This window comes from Larus michahellis, chromosome 2 (assembly GCF_964199755.1).
Source record: "Larus michahellis chromosome 2, bLarMic1.1, whole genome shotgun sequence".
Taxonomy (NCBI): Eukaryota; Metazoa; Chordata; class Aves; order Charadriiformes; family Laridae; genus Larus; species Larus michahellis.
The window spans coordinates 18,750,818-18,773,178 of NC_133897.1; the positions used below are offsets into that span (position 1 = coordinate 18,750,818).

The 22,361-nt window shown below is 45.5% G+C and overlaps 1 protein-coding gene across 1 annotated transcript; it reads left to right on the top strand.

Annotated features, from left to right (window-relative positions):
• The first annotated feature begins 13,448 nt into the window (after positions 1–13,448).
• PTCHD3 (patched domain containing 3) lies at positions 13,449–21,958 on the top strand. The gene is made up of 4 exons (XM_074573420.1): positions 13,449–14,192; positions 14,424–14,545; positions 16,392–16,537; positions 20,358–21,958. The coding sequence occupies exons 1-4, from the start codon at positions 13,449–13,451 to the stop codon at positions 21,956–21,958; spliced, it is 2,613 nt and encodes an 870-aa protein (XP_074429521.1).
• Positions 21,959–22,361: the final 403 nt, after the last annotated feature.

Genomic DNA, 22,361 nt, shown 5'->3' on the forward strand with positions numbered 1-22,361 from the left:
AATAAAAAAAAAGGTGACATCGAGAAGTCTTTTATCCCATTTCTTCTACCATAATGCAGCATCAGGTATGCCTGTGCCATTTCTGAAGGAAATTTGACTAACCAGTTCTTTACAGTGCCCACCATAGTACCCAACAGATAACGACAGGGAAGTTGTCTCCTATCCTATCCTTTCCTATCCTGTCCTGTCCTTTCCTTTCCCTCCATCTGGTTGAGGCAGGAGTGCTCTGTGGGCTGCCTAACTACTGCCTCTCTTTGCTTGCATGCCTGGGTGGAACACCAGGACTTTGCTACCTGTGCTAGGCAGTGACAGTCTGTGGCCCTGAGGTTACATGACTGCAGATGACGTGGGAAATGCATTGCTTCAAATCCCTATATCCAAAGTGAGCAGTCTGATTGTCAAACTGTGGGCTGCCAGCTGGGAGACGTGTGCCCTCTGCGCCCTCACTAGCCAGTGTGCAAGGAAGAATCACATTTCAGGAAAATGCCCACAAAGGAATGATGTGGGGTGACCTGGTGATGAGGACAGCCAGATGGGAGGTGAATTCCTGGTTTCCCCCAGGGTGGCTTATCAGTTTAGAATATATGATTCTAAAGAAAACCCAGAAGTTATTCTAGCACCAGGACCCGGAACTAACAGATGTTTATTCATGTTGAAGGTCTGCTCTTCCTCACTTTGGGAGCTCACAGTGAGCGTGAAATTGCCATCTGCTGAGCGCTGACAGGATGAGTGGCTGCTGCTCCTCTGCTTGATGATGAGACTTGTATTTGCTGTGAATACGGTGACCTTAGGCATTATGTAGGAGGGGACAACATCAACACAGAGGCAGCCATTGTGCAAAAAGCTGTCGCTGCCTTACATGATGTCTCTGAGCTGTCAACATGTGTTAGGCACGTGCTGAGGCTCTTCAGGAATTTCTATGTTCATTTGAGTTTTCTTTTTAATTTTTAGGAAGAATTAAGTTGCCTAAGTATTTTAACTGGGTGGTATGCTCTTTCTAGTGTACATTATAGTGATGGACAGAATTTCAGCTTATCAGTATAGGATGCCAGAAAGGCAAGATGAGCTGCTATATTTTATACTTTATCTCTGGGAATCTTTCTTTTCAATCTGACATAAAGAAAAATTCCTGTCTCCAGCGTGATTTCAGAATCATGAGGTTTTCCATGAGGACTGCTCTAAATTATACTTTTAAACCCTATAGCGCTTTGAGTACAATGTAACATAAGGCTACTGAAGAACTTAATCGACTTTTGTATTTGCACTGCCTTATTATAGGTCCACAAAATTTCACTTTCCTTAATTCACATAAATGATTTCACAGCTTACTCCCGTGAGAACTGTAAAAAATTTGCCTCTTTAATCCATGTCTTATTAATAAGAAGTATGTTATCTTTGCAGGCTGCTTTTTTATTACATACATGTTTATAAACTTCCTCATAAAATGGTCAGTCAGGTCTTGATGATCCTCAGGAACTGTAAGTGCATGTTATTTATGGGGAAAAACTGCAGAGTAAAACTGCGGTGTCTCTCTCTTACTCTTACTTTGATCAGCCAATGTCTGTTCGGGCTTTATTTGTATTTTTTTTAGTTTTTTGAAATGCTAACTTATTATTTTTAATATTTAGGTATCAGAGAATACTGATCTGAGCATGAACTAAACTTTGATTCAGGAGAGCTCAGATACACAACAAAGCTATCAAAGGGGCTTACTTGAGCATTTATTCTGTTATCCATGTAAGGGATGACCTTTCATAACTCTCCTCACCTCATTTACGGGAAGGTAATTTTATACATCCCTGAGATGGAAAGTTTCTGCCAACCACACAACCAATGTAATCATTGCCCTTCTGCACCAGTGTTTCTGTGCCAACAGGATATTAGTGAAGTTATCTCTTTCTCACGTCAATACAGACTCTCCTGGCATTTATCTTTATTTATTATGGGTGTGTGTATCAGAGTAATATCTTCTTCTGTTGCCGATGCATACATGGAAGTCTGCTTGTGTTTCTCTATCTGTGTCTACGCCTATGTATTTTTATCAACATGTGGTTTTAAATTATTTTGGGGAGCCATAATGTATGCAGAATGTCAGTACCCAGGTAACCTGCTTTATAGACAGTATATCATAAGCCTGTAGAGAATTTCAGCTTCTTGAAATCCTGTGACTGAGAGAGCACTGAGTTGAACCCCCATTTGAACTTATCCTCTGGAGCATTTATTTTCAAACTTAGGTTAAGGAAGATCCCTAGGCAGTATTGGATTTCAAACCCAAGGTCTTCCTGGATCTCTTGTGCCTACTGCTCCTTCTTCATCTCAATTAATATGCAGAAGTTTATTCTCTTGGAAATATTGTGATGCAGCTCTGTTTCCTGTCATGACTTCTCATAGTAACTGAGTGTTGGCTACAATGTGTAGGTGATGTGTTTGGCACAAGCACAGGATTTTCAGCTCAGCTCAGTACATCAGCAAATAGAATGACCACATCTAGTACAGGGCCACTTTACAAATCTGTGTTTGATCTTCAGTTTATCTTCCTTTTCAATGATATTTACTGCCTCACAGCTCCTAAACCCCTCCTGCTAATTAAGTAGCAACAGATACTTGTATGCGTCAAATCAAGGATTTCTGTCTCATGTTCTATATGTTTTCTTTTCTCTTTAAGAGAGGAAGTACATTTTCTAGGTATACTTCAGTATCAACTTTGTTTTGTGTAGGTATGCTGTGGTACACTGAGAATGGACAGGTTTTGTACAGTTCCTTTTTGTAAAGTAACAGTTTCATGGGAGCGCTCGAAGTGTGAAACAGTTAATATTTTGACAGTAGATCAAGTTCCTGTTTTAAGGCAAAGTTCCTGTTCCACTCTTTACCTGACACAAAGTAAGAAAGAAAAGCTGAAGCTAAGCTAACATCAAGAAGCAGCCATAAATGTCCTGCCATAGAATCATAGAATGGTTTGGGATGGAAGAGACCTTAAAGATCTTCTTGTTCCAACCTCCCTGCCATGGACAGGGACACCTCCCACTAGACCAGGCTGCTCAAAGCCCCATCCAGCCTGGCCTTGAACACCTCCAGGGATGGGGCAGCCACAGCTTCTCTGGGCAACCGGTGCCAGTGTCTCACCACCCTTACAGTAAAGAATTTCTTCCTGATATCTAATCTAAATCTCCCCTCTTTCAGTTTAAAAGCATTACCCCTTGTCCCATTACTCCACTCCCTGATCAAGAGTCCCTCCCCATCTTTCCTGTAGGCCCCCTTTAGGTGCTGGAAGGCCACTATAAGGTCTCCCTGGAGCCTTCTCTTCTCCAGACTGAACAACCCCAACTCTCTCAGCCTGTCTTCATAGGAGAAGTGCTCCAGCCCTCTGATAAATTTCATGGCCTTCCTCTGACCCGCTCCAACAGATCCATGTCCTTCCTGTGCTGAGGACTATCAGCTACTGTGGGAAGTCACATGGACAACTAAATAAAAGCTGATGAGGAGATTTGTACCCTGCCTGAAGCATAAGTGACAGAGACAGCAAGGTGAGGAACTTCACCAAAGCCCGTCCAGTTTGAAACCTTAGCCCTTGCGCAAATTTTGAGTGAGAGATATAACCATGAGCAAAGAATTTGTATGGGCCCTGTGTGAGCTCATCAGAGGTTTGACTGCCAGGGCCTCAGGCACTCAGCGCAATGGCACAGCTGAGGGCAATCCCATTCCTTGGGGAGGAGGGGAAAGGGTCTCAGAGGGGTTGTGTGGAGGCTGTGGCCAGGACCCACCCCCAGCACGTGGAAACTGCCTGCATTTGACCATGGCTCCTTATCTAGGTCTAGACCCGGAAAACTTAACAGCCGACCCGTGTGCCAACAGGGTGTTAAGAGAAGCACGCTCCTTCTCATGATGTCAGTCCAGAGTCTCCTGACTTTTGTCTTTACTAATTGTTGACGGCCTTATCTATCAGAGCCACGTACTATTTTAATGCAGATTCACACATAAATGCATGAATTCTGCTTGCTGGATCTATCTGTCTATGTTTTTATCTACATGTGGATTTAAACTTTTGTGGGAAGCCAAAATGTTTGCAGAAATGTCAGAACTAGGGTAACCTGCTTTACATGCAATATACTAGAAACCTATAGAGAATTTCAGCTTCTTGAACTCCTGTCAGCTTGGCAGTGCATTCCCTAGAACGTTAACATGTCATACAGAGACTGCATGTCCTTGGGAAAAGACCTCATTGGTCCCTGAGTAGTGACAGACATGTTAGTTATTCTCATAAATGAACCAGAGTGCATCCTGATACCACCTTGGTCTTCCACGGGTACCTTCATCTTTATTCACCCTTCTCTTTTTCTTCACTGGTCACTGGAATATTGTTTAGGGAAATCACCCCTGTTCAGTTAGCAATCTTCTCAGATTACTAATTGTAAAAAACAAATGTAATCGTGGCCTTCTTTCTTTCCCTTTCTTGGATAGGAATCATCCTCTAGCTGTAAGAGTCCTTTTCCTTCCTTTCCCAGGCCATTCCTCAAGTGCTCATTGCTCACACTTGCAGTGGGAGTGCAGTGGCCACCTGCATTGGTCAAACAGCCAACACTCTACAACGGTCCACTGCCTTTGCTGACCAGACCTCCATAAACTGTAGAAGGCACGTAGACACTCATCTCCAGTGTCAGCAGATGCTTATACTATCACCATGTAGAGTGGGTGGGCAATTCTAGGTAAAGATTTATGTGTGCTACATTTAGTATTGAAGTCTGCAGCAGACTCTCCCCTCACGGTTCATGTGCCTATCTGCCATTTCCATAAAGTCTGTTTAGAAAAATAATTTCTTATAAAGGACGGTTCTGACGGTAAAGCAGAAGTTAGGCTGTCCAGATTCTTCTGGCTCATTTTAAGATCACAGGATTACAGAAATAAGTTTTTAGGAAGAGCCAAATTGCCACATCCAGAGAGTAGTGGTCAACGGTTCAATGTCCAGATGGAGATCAGTGACGAGTGCTGTCCATCAGGGTTCCATACTGGGACCAGGTACTGTTTAATATCTTCATCAATGACATAGACAGTGGGATCGAATGCACCCTCAGCAAATTTTCAGATGACACCAAGCTAAGTGGTGCAGTTGACTTGCCTGAGGGATGGGATGCTGTCCAGAGGGATCTGGACAAGCTCAAGAAGTTGGCCCATGTGAACCTCATGAAGTTCAACCAGGCCAAGTGCAGGGTCCTGCACCTGGGTCGGGGCACCCCGCAGTATCAATAAAGGCTGGGGTATGAAGGGATTGAGAGTAACCCTGTGGAGAAGGCCTTGGGGGTACTGGTGGATGAAAACCAACATGAGCCAGCAATGTGTGCTTGCAGCCCAGAAAGACAATTGTATCCTGGGCTGCATCAAAAGCAGCGTGGCCAGCAAATTGAGGGAGTTGGTTCTGCCCCTCTATTCAGCTGTGGTGAGACCCCACCTCGAGTACTGCCTCCAGCTCTGGAGACCTCAGCACAGAAAGACGTGGACCATTTGGAGTGGGTCCAGAGGAGGGCCACAAAAATGATCGGAGGGCTGAAGCACTTCTGCTGTGAGGATAGACTGAGAGAGTTGGGGCTGTTCAGCCTGGAGAATAGAAGGCTCCAGGGAGACCTTATTGTAGCCTTTCAGTACTTAAAGGGAGCTTATAAGAAAGATGGGGACAGGCTTTTTTGCAGGGCTTGTTGCAACAGGACAAGGGGTAATGGTTATATACTAAAAGAGGGAAGATTTAGACTGGAATAAAGAAATTTTTTATGATGAGGGTGGTGAAACACTGGAACAGATTACCCAGAGAGGTGGTAGAAGCCCCCTCCCTGGAAACATTTAAGGTCAGGTTGGATAGGGGTCTGAGCAACCTGATCAAGTTGGAGATGTCCCTGCTCATTGCAGGGGGGTTGGACTAGGTGACCTGTAAATGTTCCTTCCAACCCCACCCGTGCTATGATTCTATGATTCTATTTCTAATCCCTTTGAGGTCTCATGCATTATTGTGAATGGGGTGAGTTAAAAAAAAATCAATAAACAAAAGACCAACAACCCATTCTTTACTGTGGAGGGCTGTATATTGATGTGGAACAGAACCTCAACAGGCAGGCAGACCGAAAGAGTGATTAGTTTCGGCACAGCAGTCCATTATTGGTCCTCTCCCAAAGTCTCCTTTCTCAGCTTTGTGACTGTCCACTCAGAGAGTTCTTGTCATGCAAGATATGCAAGATAACATAACCCTGGTGGGGAGTGCCCTGCTGAGGGATAAGCAAGGTAATTCACCTTTACGGGAAACTGGGTCAAGAATATGTCATCTTCCTTATGTTTTCATTTGAAGCAACATCATGATACCTGTCTCTGAAGGGGATCTTCTCTGTGATTTTGAAGGTTGAAAGGGGTGGGTTTGATTCTCCTTGTTCTTTTGTTGGTGTTTCTTTAGTTCATTCAGGAAAATATGCAGGTGACAAAGATTACATTATGCTTTCTTCTAGGTTAATTTTCTATGACACGAGATGATAAGAAATGCCATTTCACTTTACACTTTGAACCTTTTCTATAGCTTTCAGAAGTAATCATAAATTGTTTGAACTTTGCTCAAATATCAGAATAATAAAGGAAAATAATAAGCTATCTTTTCAGGAAGCTCTTTTATTTTATGTGACTGGAATAAAGCCTGTAATTATGGTCTTGGGCAATTATATGTTTATGATATTTTTGAACTTTAAAACTAGCTATATCAATACTGAACATTATGAGTGCTTTGGAATTGTATGCCCCATACAATTTGTAAACTAAAGTATGGTATAACTTTATTTTAGCTTCAAAGAAAAACTTTTTTACATGGGACAGACCCAGGTCTTCAAGGCAGCATAAAGTGATTTCTTAGTGTTTTATGAATGCAGCAAAGAGAGTCCTTGTCTTCAGTCCAGCCTCTGTCTCATCCACAATCATACCTTGGCCCAGAAAAAGCCCCACACAGGTGAAAATTGCCGGTGAATTTTTGACACTTTGGGAAGCCATAGGCTCTTTTCTTTTATATGATATACTATGTAGAAAAACATTGGTATCAGCTGAGGTCTGAGCTCTAAGAGGATTCATTTTTACAAGCAATGCCAAAAGTCAGACTTGCAGAACTGCTGCATCTTTTGCCTGAGAGCCCTTGACCACCCACTTCAGGGTGACTGTTGAGCTACACGTACAAACAGGGAGGCACCTAGATCTTCCTCTTTACTATTTATCTCAAGGCTGGACACAGCCTTTGTCTTACTCATCTTTCTTCCGTCCAGAAGTCCTTATGCTCTGTGGCAGACCTCTGTGCTCTGCTGGTGCATTGTATATGTATGTGGCCGTGTCTTGGGTCTGGTTGGGGTGGAGTTAATTTTCTTCATGCAGACTATATGGTGCTCTGATTTAGATTTGTGACCAATGGGGGTTGGGTATTGCCAAGCAGTGCTTGCACAGAATCAAGTCTTTCTGTTTCTCACTCTACCCAGTGGTCTGGGGGCAGGCAAGAGGCTGGGAGGTGACACAACTGGGACAGCTGACCTGAATTGACCAAACACATATTTCATACCACATTCAGCAATAAAAGTGGGGGAAGTTTCTCCAAAGTAGGCGTTGCTCAGGGACTGGCTGGGCATCAGTCAGCTCATGAGAGACAGTGAGTGATTGCCTTTGCATCACCTGTTTTTTCTTTCCTTTTCCCTCACTTATTAAACTGTCTTTAATTTGCTTTTTCCGATTGTCTCCCCCATCCCACTGGGTGGAGAGTGAGCAAGTGACTGGGTGGGGTCCTAACTGATGGCTGGGGTCAATGCACCATAGACTGTCACATTTACCCAGTTATAAAGAAAAATTACTGTCTAGCTTTGCTATGGCAGCAAGAATTGATCTCTGCAATTTCATATTATGAGGGGCAGAGCTGGGCCACTTCTGCTCTGCTGCCCATTCTGGAAATCTAGCACAGAGATTTTTCTTCATTGTGCTTCACTTCTGAAAATTGTTCAGTTTCTTCTGTGAGGTAGAAAGACGTCTGTCATGTTGTCATAGCATGAGAAAGGAATTTGAAAGGTCAGCAGTTTGTTGCTCTCCACAGGGTAGGATGTACTGTGTCTACACCATTTCTGAAGAAATCAGAAGTTATTACTATTACTAGCCTTTTCTAAAAAACTTCAGCAAGGGAGATGGGCACTTCTATTTTGGGTTTTGTCCCAGGTGAACTGGGAATTTTTAGAGAAATTGCTCCCTAACTGTACCTCATCAGAATCCTCTATCCATTTGCATAGTGTCTCAGTGATTGGGGCAGAAAAACATAATCATGCCTTGCACTTTGGGTGCAGCACAGCAGAATGGTTTTTACCCCTGCACAGCAGAAACTTCCAAATATTCCCAGCACTATCTGAATTCTGTTGGCAGACCTCTACTGACTCTACTGGGAGAAGGGAAGGGTAAACCAAAATCTTTGGGACCTACGTCATTTTGACCTTGCTTACTGAAGTGAACTGCGGATTTATAAGGAAGACTATAGCCAGAAAGAGGGATAAACTGTCATTTGGTGGGTATGTCCACTTTAAGACTTTGCTGGTGGACACTCACCTAGCTGATAGGTCTACAGTCTTCAGCAGTGAATCCAGGAGCTAAAGGTAGATGTTTATAGTCCCCCAGTGGGATGAGGAGACGAGAGCCTCAGAAGGCTGACCAACAATAAATGCAGAGATTAAGGCATGGGAAGAAGTTCTACCTACCAGTGCCCACAGCTCTTCTGGGTGTGAACAGGATGGCTACAAGGGATCTTTTGTGTTGAGGGTAGAGGCATCTTGTCAATTCACCTCCAGATTAGATGGCTGCTGGGTGAGCAAGTTTTTCTTATTTTTTAATCAAGTTGTATTTTAAGTGCCTAACATTCACTTAAATCCTGGTGCAGCTACTGAAATCTAGTATAGACACAACAGATCTATTGTAGATACTATTGTAGTTATACTTTGCAGGTCCTTTCCTGCAAAGCTGCTTTCCAGCTGGGCAGCCCCCAGCATACACTGGTGCATGGACTAGTATAGCTACAAACGATCTTATAGAACTTTCCAGCTGAGACTACTGGACTTGATCCCTTCAGAGGTTACTTATGGATATTCTGTTTGTTTTGCTTTTAAGAAGATAGCAGTTTTTAGAAAGGAAGCTCAATTTTGCTTTTAATGTCCTGGTGGACTCAGAAATATTTTGGGACTATTTATCTTTTGACAAGGCTTTTTATGCTTACATATTTAAATGCTCCTACTTAGTAAAAGAATGCAGCTGTGGAATCAAACATGAAACTCAGGTTTTAAGTTCATAGTTTGTGCTTAGTTTTCACAAATGGTGCCTCCAACAAATAGATGGGGCTTTAAACACTAGTTCAGATTTGTTGATATTAAGAACAAATCAAATCGAGTTGTTACTTTAAAGACAGTCTTTCAATAATTTTTTATGGCCTATTTCATGGCAAGGATATCTCCAATTTATGTGTAATTTGTCTAACAGAAACTAGCAGTCAATCACCAAGGGGAGCTTCTCCGGAGCTGGCGCCATCAATAGCACAGGGTGCACAGGGGGTTTTCCTGAGGCAAGGAAACACCAGGGCAGCAGAGAGACCTGCCAGGAGCCAGCAGCTCGCAGGAGATGCTGACGAGGCCTGAGCCTTGCCAGAGCAACCACGACCACCCCCACATCTATAAAAAGCAGCGCAAATGACCAGAGTGGGCAAACAGAGCGTGGTGCGTCAGCTGGGGCATTGCACGGCAGTTTGTGTGGCAGTTTGCATGGCAGTTTGCACAAGTAGGGCATAGTCACCCTACCAACTCAAGAGGTGAGTTCCATCAGTGGTTGTTACTCTCTCAGAAGGAGCTTCGTTATGGTATCCACCCAGAGGAAAGACATCCTCTGCACTCGTCAGAATGCATGTGGCAACCCAGACAGAGCTCCCATGGAAACATGCAGCCACCCAGATCTCAGGCTGCAGAGTGCCAGAGCCTTTTGCTGGTAATGGATGGCACTAGTGAGAACAGCTCTGTGAGGTGTGAGCAGGTGGACGATCTGCTCAGCCTGGTGGCAGAGCTATGAGAGGAAGTACAAAGGTTAAGGAGCATCAGGAAGTCTGAAAAAGACTGGTGGAACCATGCTCTGCCCTCCCTGAGACAGAAACAGGAACTGCTACCAGAAAAGAAACACGATCAAGGGGATCCTGTATCCTCCCCCCACCAGGCTGATGGCAGTAGCTTAAAGGAAAAGAGCAAATGGAGGCAAGTCCACACTCGGGCAGCAGGCGAACACCCTCCTTGCCCACCTCGCCTTCCCAGGCGCCTCTGTCCAACAGGGATCAGGCTCTAGATGTGGAAGGCCACTCAATAGATGATATCGATGATGGACTACCTACATCAGAGGTGTTGCCAAGGTCAGAAAGGCCTACTCCCTATATCAAGACCACCTCCACGAGGAAAAAAAGACCGATTATAGTTGTAGGTGACTCCCATCTGAGTAGAACAGAGGGTCCAATATGCTGGCCAGACCCTCCTCTTAGGGAAGCCTGCTGCCTCCCTGGGGCCCAAGTCAAGGAAAATTCCTAGGCTGGTAGGGCCCTCGGACTATTACCCATCACTGTTCTTCCATGTGGGTGGTGATGAAGCCACAATGCATAATCCAACGGTGATTAAAAGAGACTGCAGAGCCTTAGGATGGTTGGTAAGGGAATAAGGAGCACAGTTTATTTTTCTCCTCTCTCTGCCCAGTTGCGAGCAACCGCATTGGAAGAAACAGAGAGGTCCAGTCTATTAATACATGGCTCCGTGGCTGGTGTCACTGACATGATTTTGGGTTTTTTGATAATGGGATGGCCTACACGGCACCAAGATTGCTAGCATTAGATGGGATTCACCTTTCTGAAAGGGGGAAGAGGGTCTTTGCTCACAAGCTAGCGGGACTCATTGACAGAGCTTTAAACCAGGCTTGAGGAGGCAAGGGGACAATATCAGGCTTGCCCATGAAAAGCTGTGGGATGACATGCCACGGTTAAAGTGACAGGGTGGTAGTGAGAGCCGTCAGCCTGTTGCTCTGAGATGTGCTGCCTACACTGCAGCACACCTGAAGTCTTACAGAGATGAGCCAGGGGCTCCTGAGGTAATGGGAGCCGACAAAGAATCACCAGGGAAATACCTCAAAGGAATTAAGGGGTGTTCCTTGAAGAAGGTGACATGGCTGAAAGCCCAGCTGAAGTGCCTCTACACCAATGCATGCAGCATGGGGAACATACAGGAGGAGCTGGAAATCATTATGCAGCAGGAAAGCTATGAAATAGTTGCCATCATGGAAACATGGTGGGATGAATCCCGTGACTGTAGTGTGGTTATCGATGGCTACAAGCTGTTCAGAAAGATAGGCAAAGAAGGAGAGAGAAAAGAAGTGACACTTCTCCAAAAGTATCACATCTGAGCCTACTGTTCTCCTCAGCCAGAAGGCACTCAAATCACTGTCATTTACCAGTGTCAAGAATACCAGGCTGCAGGGTGTTTTTTGGACTTGGAAAGGTGCTTCCTATCACTGTTACTGCACAAAGCTCTGGGGTACCACACCACTGAGGTTGCTGTGGCTTAGAATCATTGAATCATAGAATGTGTTGGGTTGGAAGGGACCTTTAAAGGTCATTTAGTCCAACCCCCCTGCAGTAAGCAGGGACATCTTTAACTAGATCAGGTTGCTCAGAGCCTCATCAAGCCTGGCCTTGAATGTCTCCAGGGATGGGGCCTCCACCACCTCTCTGGGCAACCTGTTCCAGTGTCTCACCATCCTCATTTAGTCATTGCCCACTGCAATCACTAAACCCTGTTTCAAAGTCTTCTATTTCTTCAGCTCTCACTCCCATGTTTTGTAAACCTGTTTACTGAGAGTGCAAATACAGCAAGATGTCCATCACCACTTTCTGTGTTTTGCTGCCAGGCAGAATAATAATCCTTAGTGTCAAAGTAATGACTGCAGCAGATTCGGGAAAAACAGGAAAGAAGTCTAGGCTGTCTAGTTGCTGGTACAAAAAGTGGGAGCTGCCTGCATGCTCCTGTTGCTATGGGCTGGATGAGGTTATCCTGTGGCCAAGGGATGGGTGCCGCACAGCACAGCCCGAGGGCCACGCTGGGCATGCAGCACAGCACTGGCTCACTGCTATGTGATCTCTTAACTCCTCGATATGCAATGGTCTCCTGCTCAGCATCACTACAACTTATCCCTCACTTTTTACTTTTGCAGCCTCTTTCTTACAACGCAGAAGCTAGGTCTGGATTTAATACTGTAACATCAGTCTAATCTTTTCCATTATATACCATGGGAGTCCCTTCCCTAGGCCTGTTCTCTGTTCATATACCCAAGGATCACATTAATCCTGTTTACCACAGGGAGTTCAAGACATAAGATCCCAAATGCAAACTCCAAAATTACTTATAATCCCAGCTCTCCACTACGCGTGAGCTTTCATGAGACAACTGTGCACATCACAGTCTTGCTCCCAGATGTGCTCTTTCCTCCTGCCGTACCTCACCCTCCCCCTTGCACAGGCCTGACACTTGCCCGATCCCCCCCACTGAGTTCGGTCAGCTCATTAGACACACAGTCACTTTCTTTTTGCAGGATTACAGTGTGAAGCTAAACCAGGCGCCAGGCAAGTGCCTGAGCAAGAGGGAAGGGTGCAGTGAAGGCACCTGGCTGGCAAGACTCCACAGTGCCAGCAAGCAGCTCCAACAGCCATCAAACAACATGGCACCTACAGCAGCAGAGTCTGCCTCACCCTCTCCTGTGCAAAAGGACGCTTTGTTTCACTTCACTGCAGATCATTCTGCAGATCGTGGCTTTTGGTGTAGCTTCAGAGACAGCCATGGCAGCTGCCTGGAGCAGGAACTGAGCTGCATAAGCGGGAGGCATGTGGACGGCGGAGAGAGGTTGGAAACACCATCACCACAGGCTGAGGGGGTATCTCCCCGCCCCGCCGCCGCTCCAGAAAAGCGGAGCAGGGCCATGCCGGGCCTGTAGCCTGCCCCGCGGGAGCCGGCCGGCACGGTGGCATTGGCAGGATGGGGCTTCGGTCAGCGCTGAGCTCGACGGGCGCTGTAATGGCCCCGAGGCCACGGCGGGACAGGGTCCCCTCAGGGCCAAAGCGGATAGGGGAGGCGAGGGGGCGGTGGGAGCCTCATGTCCCCGCCTGCCTGTCCCGGGGAGGCGGCGGAAGCCCCGCTGAGGGGGAGGGTGCGGCGGAGGGCGCGGCTACCTGCCCCGCCGGGAGGGCCCTGGCCGCGCCGCGGAGGAACGCTCATTCCCTCCGCGGCTCCGTCGGGCAGAAGGCGTCTGTCATCAGGGGCGGCAAGTGGCCGTGCTGCCGGGTCCCGGCGTGAAGCGCGCCCGCGGCGGGGGAGTTGCCGTCGGCAGCCCCTGCCCTCGCCTCACCCATGGCGGGGCCGCGGAGCCCCGCGGAGGGCTGCTCCTGCCGCAACACCGACTGCCTGGAGCGGCCGCTGAGGAGGCTCTTCCAAGGGCTGGGGAGATGCGTGGCCGCCTGCCCCTGGCCCTTCGTGCTGGTGCCGCTGCTGCTGTCCGGCGGGCTGGGCGCCGGCTTCGTCTTCCTGCCGCAGCGGCAGGCGGACGACATCGAGGGGCAGTTCACGCCGACGTGGGGTCCCGCCAAGGCCGAGCGCGACTTCGTGCGGCGGTACTTCCCCACCAACGACTCGGAGCGCTTCTCCGCCCCGCGGCTGCCCACCGAGGGCACCTACGCCGCCTTCATCGCCGTGGCGGCGGGGGAGGGCTCCGTCCTGGACTCGGCGGCGCGGCGCGACCTGCACCAGCTGGACGAGGCGGTGCGCGGCGGCGGTCGCTACAAGCAGCTCTGCGCCCGCAGCGGCGACACCTGCGCCGACCCCTGCCCCGAGGCGCTGCTGCCGCTGCTGCTGGGCGATGCGGGGGCGGACGCCGCCCTGGGGAACCTCACCTTTCCCGTCAGCAACGGCAGCTTCCTGGGGGCCGCCCTGGGCGGCGTGCGGACGGGCGCCGGCGGGTGGGTGCTGTCGGCGCGGGCCCTGAAGCTGGTGTATTACCTGCAGGAGGACGGCCCCGCGGCGGCGGACAGCCGGCGGTGGCTGGAAGACTTCCAGCAGGAGGTGCCGTCGCACCTGGCGGCGTTAAAGAACATTCAGGTAACAGTCGTCTGGGGCCCGTGGGGACAGACCCGAAATGCTCTGGCTGCCCCATGGCCCGCAAGGAAAGGAGATGGTGGGGGGAAAGGCGGGGATGGCCTGCAGGTTGCGAGGACCACGGAAATGCGTTGGTGCGAACGTGTTGTTTAGCATTGCCTGTGCGTGTGTAGAAAAACCAAGAAAAAGAGTAGACGTGCTTCATCTTTTCTTTCCTTGTTCTTTTAACAACAGGTGACTTACTTTACCTCGCTGTCCAGACAACAGGAGTTTGAAGGAAATGCCAAGAGCGTGATCCCACTCTTCTCCATAACGTATTTCTTGACAGTAACCTTTTCAATCGTCTCCTGCCTAAGGTAAAATGTCTTCTACGCTGTGGATCAAAGAGAAGTGACCTCCACTCTTCTTCACCTTGCCTAAATTGGCTTCTGCTCTTGTTGAGTCAAGTCATTCTTGAACCTGCAGACTCCATGTAATAATAGTCAAAATGTATTTCTTTGCTGTTTCTTTGCTACTTGTGCATATTTCCCGACTGCTTACATGGGGTTCATGGTAAGTACCAGATGAATACCTGAACAAGTGTTCAGTGCAGACATGCCCAGCTTGAATGTGAGTATCCATTCATCTGTTCTCTGAAGCCATCAGTCAGTCATTTCTGTAAGCCCCCCTCATCAGAATAATTTTTGTAGATGGTGGGTTTTGGACTATTTAAACAACTGAAACAACCTGCGACCCCTTGTCTTTTTAAGAGGTCTGAGGTGCTGTAGCTTTGCAACTGAAAAACACTGTGTCAAAGTAAACACTTTTAATTATTAAAGGGTTCTACTTTACCCTGTGTGGGGAGGGGGCCAGAAGCATAATGTAGCCAGCTTGGCAGCGGCAGAATTCTGTGCAAACACTCCATTGAATAAATCTTACAAGCTCAACTTGGCATACCCAGTGGGGGCATTTCACCAAAACGATGGATAAAAGTCAAACAAGAAAGTTGTCCTTTGCGGGGAGGGAAGCAACAAGTGGTGCTATTGCTAAGGTTATTCTACTGCTTTCTTGTTTCATTTGTAGCTTCTATCCACATCCTGCTCACAAGATACTAATTCTTTGTAAAGATCAGTTGAAAAAGGGAAGAAAGCAGGGGAGGAGGCGGAAGTATACCACGATAACATCCATTTGCAGCTTTTTTCTGCCACCTGCTCAGTTAAGATACAGATGAATGAGCACTAGCTTCATAGATTACTGCAAGTCTTGGTACCACTTAAGGCATTCTGATTGCTAGTAGAGTCTGAGCCTTATATGTTGTCCACAAAGAACTTTGCCTGCCCCTTCTTTGTGCTGGTGGAAGGGGAACCATTGTACATTTGACAGCTGTATGGCAGTGTTTGTGTGCTGCGCTTGAGAAAGAAAGTTCTACTTGGAGGGTGAGCTTATTGATGTAGTGCTTGCATCAAGCATCATGCCCATTAAGCTATACAATTTCTGGCTATCAGCTGTCTCACGCCCAGTCATTTGTGAGTGCGGAGAGAGCATGGGTGGTTCCACATGCATGTGAGATGTGTTCACACATGCATGAGAGCATGTGTTCCCACATGCTTCTTGTCTTGGAAGCGAGAAACTCTCTTAAAGTTCAGTAATGGTCTAGAGCCTGGAAAAGATTACTGCTCAGACGAGGCAACTCTCTACCTCTCGGTGTAGTGCAAAGTCTCCTACTGGGAGCGTTTCATAGGGAAGCCTTGAGACAGCCCTCGGAGGTGTCTTGGCAAATGGCTGGTAGCCAATCTGTCTGCTGAGAGAGCTTCTCTGCACAGCACTTACTGCCTGGGAGATGCTTCCATACTGCACTGATATGCTACAGGAAAAGGAAAGAGCTTCTAACAATTCATCATTTTTTGGATCACCCTAAATCTAGGCTGTCACTAGTAGAGCCTGCATATTTTGCCAGCTCTCTTGTTATTGATGCAAAGATCAGTACACATCTTTTCTCTTAGGTATGTAACTAGCCCGACTAATGTATTTAGCACAATCTATATAAATTAATCTTGCCAATGCTGATACCTGGGAGATCTCCTAGCAAATAGCAGCTTTCATCAAGAGTTCTCTTCACAGACAGGATACCATCGGTATCTGTGCATAATATTCACTTGTCATGCCAAACACCTTGGGGAAATATTTGACATGTAACTAAGATATTCCTTAAAATATTTTCAGACTGAGCTGTGTAAGAAATAATGTCTGGCTTGCATGCTGTGGAGTGGTTTCTGCTGGTTTAGCTGTACTAAGCAGCTTTGGATTGATGCTCTTCTGTGGAGTGCCGTTTGTGGTCACTGTAGGAAATGCACCATTTCTTATTCTAGGTAAGTAGGAAAGCAAATCGGGATCAGATATGAAAACTAAAGGCACCTTGAAGCAACCTGATGGTGTTCCTCTTTTATGATATGAGCCATCTTTTATAATCATACACAGTTCCGTCCTGCACTGAGGGGAGGAGACACTTGGAGATGCAGCCCCCTCTGAGTTCCTACAGGCAGGGGAGCCGCTCGGCTCAGTGTACCCACACCGGGACTGGAGCTGATCTCTGGCAGAATGGTAGCTTTTCCCCAAAAATGATGCCTACCCTAGTTCGACTTCTATGACATGAAAACTATAAATGAGAGGGTGGTACAGTTAACACCTCTGGCATTGTTCTAGTGTTCCTTGTAATTTAATCATGCTAATTAATTATTTATTGCTATATTAATCATATCAGTGCTAATACTTGAGGTGAGCTCAACAGGGTTCTGTCACCACATTCCCCTGTATTATCCTCTGCTGTTTTTATGGGCATACTATAAGCATTTACATACGTCATTACCTGCGGGTAAGTTTGTCTACTCCAAAACAGTTTGTTGTTAGTACTGTTCTATGGGACTGCTGAATTTGTCAGCAATTTAAGCAGGTGCAGCGGTCTTCCCCAAACGAACCACCTCTTTTTGCAGTACAGTAACAGCTCCCTACTTCTCTGCTGTTAGTCAGCCTCAGCAGCAGCTCAACAGCAGCACCATGGAACATGTGTCCAGTGTGCAGCTCATGCTGCACTAGCACTGACTTCATCCAGCACCTGTATTATGAGGTGAATATGGGAAGTAAGTTACCATAAGTTTTTGTATGCCAGTTTCAGAGTGTAGTCTTTGGTCAGATAAAACTGGGCCTGAATACAGCTTTAGCAGTGAGCAGGACTGTCTGTAATTTCAAATACAAAGTCCATCTTGTTTTGTTAAGATGTGAAATTTCCTCTGCAATATGATGACTAGGTATTAAAGTCTCGTTTATCTATACAACTGAAGTGATGCACCATTCGTGCAACCAGCTTCCCCCGAAAATGCAAGGAAGTTAGTATTACGGCATCAAAGTTGCACAGGCTGTTTGACAGCCAGTGCTGGCCTTTCCAAATGCCATTAGATAATGTTCCTGCAAATAAATTACTGCTTTTAAAATCGTTACCTGGTCTCCTATGTGGTAAGTTTGTGTGATGTTTTCTTGGTCTCGTTCTCATGCTGAGGAAAGTACACGGAACTCTCGGGTTGATAGAGGCTCTGCATCATACTAGATGTCTAATGCAAATGCTCCTCAGGGCACGCCTTGCTGCTTTGTTTCCTGCATAATTCAAATGCATTTTGTATTTGCGTTTGTTTGCTTATCAATTGCACAGGCTCTAAATTTCAGAAAGACCATTTTTGTGTACCTGGGGAAGGGCTTAAGCCAGTCTCTTCAGATCTTTATAAATAACATGCACACTTTTGTCTTCCTTGCATTAAGGCAAACAAATTGCCGGCTCATTAGGTTGAAGCTTGCTTGCTTTCCCTAAGCAGCCTGGCTCGTTGCCATCCCATAGTACCTTTTGACTTGCTGCTTATCTTGTTCCTGGTTTCTGGCTGATCTGAGATCTAAGAGCCAGTCCCAAGCATTTAAAAGTCATAGGCCTGGTTAAAAATCACAAGTCTTTTCTAGAAAAACAATTCTGTGTGTTTTCTTTTTTTGATTTGTGAGTTTACGTGTTTGGTTGTTTTTATGGTCTGTTAGGTAACATTTTCAAGCTTTCCTTCACAGTTACAAGGAACAGGCATGAGTGGGAGGCTGAGCACAAAGATTGCTGCTTAATCCTGATACGTTAGAAGCGACTTTTTTAAGAAAGCCATCTCATCAAAACTGTAGAAGGCAGGGCCTGGAAGGAGCCTCATGAGGTCACCCTCCCTGCTGCAAGGCAGGATCTAACTAAACCACACCTGGCAAATGTTTTTAAGAACTTATTGAGAATTAAAAAGGAAACCGTTTCTAGTAGTTACTTACCTCAAGAACTTTTGAGGTTTCCCTGAGGTGATTGTTCCTTGTTCGTCCATATACATGGAAATAGTTGATTTTATGATTATTTTTTAACAGTCGTTTATTCATTTGAGGACTGTTATCTTGCTGTCTTCCCTAGTATTGAATATCCAAGCAGATTTGTATCAAAGAGATGATACAGGCCCTGTCTGGTCCACCTTTTTTCTGGACACTATCTTGATCGGTAGGGATAGCTGAACTGCACTTAGAACAGCTTCTTATTTGCTGTATTTTTAAAGCCAGACAGAGCAGGGTAACTCCAAGTTTGGTTTATCTAACTATATCAGACGTTATGTTCAGTTGTACCTGCTATGCAGAAGCAATTTCTGGGAGATGTTCAGGGAAGACAGTCAAGGGTAAAAGTACTTTCAGTACCTGCCACTAATCTACCCGTGTTCTTAGACCAGCACCTACCCATATGTCTTTCCTCTTAATGGATTCTGACAGTCTTTTGCACATCATGCTCTTTTCTTATCTGTTTGTCATCTAGCTCTCCATTTCCTATCTTTGCTCCCTCCACACAGATCTTTTTCTGCCACCTACCCATTTATTCTCCATTTTATATTTGTGCCGTCTTTTTGTTTGTTTGTTTGTTTCTAAAATGGAGTGCTTTGTTCATTGACTTGCTCTAATTCTGAAAGCAGGTAAATTAGTATTTCTCCAGTTTATCAAACTTGCTGTGAATTGATCGTACCCCTTGAAGTGCTTGGAACTTTTTTCCCAGCTATTATTGGGAATTTAAATGTGTTTTCTGTTTTCTCAATTAAAACATTCACCAGCACTGTACTAGTGCTTTCCCTTAATGCCTTTGATCAAGACATCTATCCAGTTTTACAAATAATTAATCTTTGCATGTTTAGTGGCAATTTATTGTTCAGGCAGTAGATAGTGATTTCGTCTATTCTTTTATGCTTAGCTATATAATTATTGCTTGCTCCTCTGTTCATGCGGTCTTGCTTCCCTTTTTTGTGTGATTAATTTTCAGGGAATAGAAGAGCCCTTGGTACAGTAACACAGGCAAAATACTGAAAGGTCTGTGATTAAAATCTCGAGAGTCAGCAGAGCTGAGGGAAGCACATTGGCTCTTCCTTTTCAGACTTCGGCTCACTTATTCATGTGTCTTAGCAAAAACTCTAGCCCGGGACCCAGTCTTCCTGGCAGGGTTTCCCAAGGCTCCGGTGGGTAATATATGCAGGCACATCAGTATCAATGTGAAGATAAATGAGTAATAAATCATGAATAAATGCTCAAAGATAAACTAGAGAGAAGATCAGTGGAGAGCAAAGAGCATATAAAAGCAAACCAGTGGAGAAGTGGGACTGCTGTTCTCCCATGTGATAGCAGCTGTTCTCCCTGTCTGCTGAAGGCAGAGCAAGAAATTACTGGTCTAATTTGCTGCAGTGATGAAGAAGAGATTCTAGAGATAATGGGGGTAAGGTGGTAAGGGCAGTTGAGCATCAGAGTAAGTGATGTATTTGAATGTGTGTAATCTACATCCCTGGGCACCTGGGCAGCAGATACAACACACTTGTCAGAGAGGGACTAGGTGTGCTCGGTCCTTCAGCAGAGGAGGGTGAGGGACCAACAACCCATCAGGTCACCAGGAGTTTCTGAAATGTAATAAATTCAGGTACACACAAAGGATCTGTTTTCCTGGATCTGTTTAACTTGCATCAGTACTAAAGCAATGTTAATTGCCTAACTTTCTTTTTCAAAATTTTATGCAGGCTTAAACGCGATTCATTTTGTGCTTTTGTTGGATGTTAGTGGAAGCTGCCATTTGCAATGCAGCGTTAACTTTTTCTCCTCCTGCAGGAGTTGGTGTTGATGACATGTTCATCATGATTGCTTCCTGGGAACAAAGTTCAAGAAAAAAAGAGAAATCCGATGTTAAGTCTCGGTTGGCCGAGACTTATGCAGAAGCAGCACTTTCTGTGACCATCACCACTCTCACGGATGTTTTGGCCTTCTTCATTGGCACCTGGACTGCTTTTCCATCCGTGAGATCTTTTTGCCTCTATACAGGCACTGCTTTTGTCTTCTGCTATATCTATACCCTGACCTTCTTTGGGGCAATTATTGTATTAAATCATAAAAGGGAGCAAGGAAACCGACACTGGCTAACTTGTATGCCTGTGGGAGTAGGTAAGGGTCAGGCTGAGAAGTCCTGCTTGTACAATGCTTGCTGCATCGGCAGCTGTTCTGGGGAATCATCTCAGACAGAAAGCGAACATCCAATGAGCATATTCTTTAAAAAGTATTATGGCCCTTTCTTCACAAATAAATGGGTCAAGGTACTTGTGGTGTTGCTGTACGGAGTATATTTGGGTGGCAGCATTTATGGATGCATTCAGATCAGGGAAGGCATCGATCTTCGAAATCTGGCCAGTGATGACTCTTATATTATTCCATACTATGATGACGAAGACAAATACTTCTCAGTGTATGGACCCAGGGTCATGGTTGTCATTACTGAAAGCGTAGATTACTGGAATGAGACTGTTCGTCTTGGCATTGAGAACTGCACAGAGAATTTAGAAGGCATTTCCTACATCGATAAGAACCTCTCAGAGTCATGGCTGACAGTATACACAGATCTTGCCAAAAGTGCTTTGATAAATATAAACAATAAGACTATTTTCCTTAAGAATTTATCTGTACTGTTCCAAGTTGTTCCCAGTTTTGAGTGGGACATTAACAAGACTCAAGATAGAATTGAAGCTTCACGTTTCTTCATCCAGACAGTGAATGTAACTTCAGCTGTCGATGAGAAGAATCTTCTCAATCAGTTAAGAGAGACGGCCAAGCAGTGCAGTATTCCATTGATGGTGTATCACCCAGCATTCATCTACTACGATCAGTACCTAGTAATAGTGCAGAACACCATTCAGAACGTTGCCGTTGCTGCTGGGGCAATGCTCGTCGTCTCCCTTTTGCTTATTCCCAGCCCTTTGTGTTGCTTGTGGGTGACTTTTGCTATAGCTTCTGTTATAGTTGGTGTTGCTGGTTTCATGACATTTTGGAACATCAATCTAGATTCCATATCCATGATCAACCTGGTCATCTGTATAGGGTTTTCAGTAGATTTTTCTGCTCATATTTCCTATGCCTTCGTTACGAGCGGAGAGTCATCGGCCAATGAAAGGGCAATCGAAGCTCTGTCCCTGCTAGGTTACCCGGTGTTACAAGGGGCAGTTTCTACTATACTAGGAGTAGCTGTCCTGGCTGCAGCAAAAACCTACATCTTCAGGACGTTTTTCAAGATCATGTTCCTTGTTATTTTGTTTGGGGCTCTTCACGGTCTTGTTTTTATTCCAGTGTTTTTAACCTTTTTTGGAAACCTTGGCAGATCACCCCACAGTACCAAATCTAAAAAGCTAGAGCATAGGTTTAGAAATGATAAAGATTGTCCGTGACTAAGTTAAATGTAATATATTATATATTTATTATGTGTAGATTAAAATGCAGTGACTTTAGGTAATACAAGAAATGAAGGAAATGAAGGACAGAAAATAAATACAACAGGAAAGGAAAGGCTTTTGAAAAGCCAGTCAAGAAAAATAACAGAAGAATAAATGAAAACGCTCAGAATGTGTTTACATTTCTTATTTTTGTGTGTGCTTGACTTACACTTCCATGTTGTTAAACCTTTTTTTTTTTTGTTACTTGCTTATGGAATGTATTAAAATTACTATAAACACTGACCACTGCATCAGTTTAATGGACGATGTTACACATCTGTTGGACGTGTGACACTGGTTACACTGGTGGGAAGAGTAACTCCCACTGGTTTGCGTTTCCTGCCTGTTTACCTTGATG

Excerpts from the sequence above, each read along its gene's own strand:
- PTCHD3 (XM_074573420.1), top strand. The coding sequence starts at position 13,449 with ATGGCGGGGCCGCGGAGCCCCGCGGAGGGCTGCTCCTGCCGCAACACC. Across the intron at positions 14,193-14,423 it reads CGGCGTTAAAGAACATTCAG|GTGACTTACTTTACCTCGCT; the intron begins GTAACAGTCGTC and ends TTTTAACAACAG. Across the intron at positions 14,546-16,391 it reads TCAATCGTCTCCTGCCTAAG|ACTGAGCTGTGTAAGAAATA; the intron begins GTAAAATGTCTT and ends AAATATTTTCAG.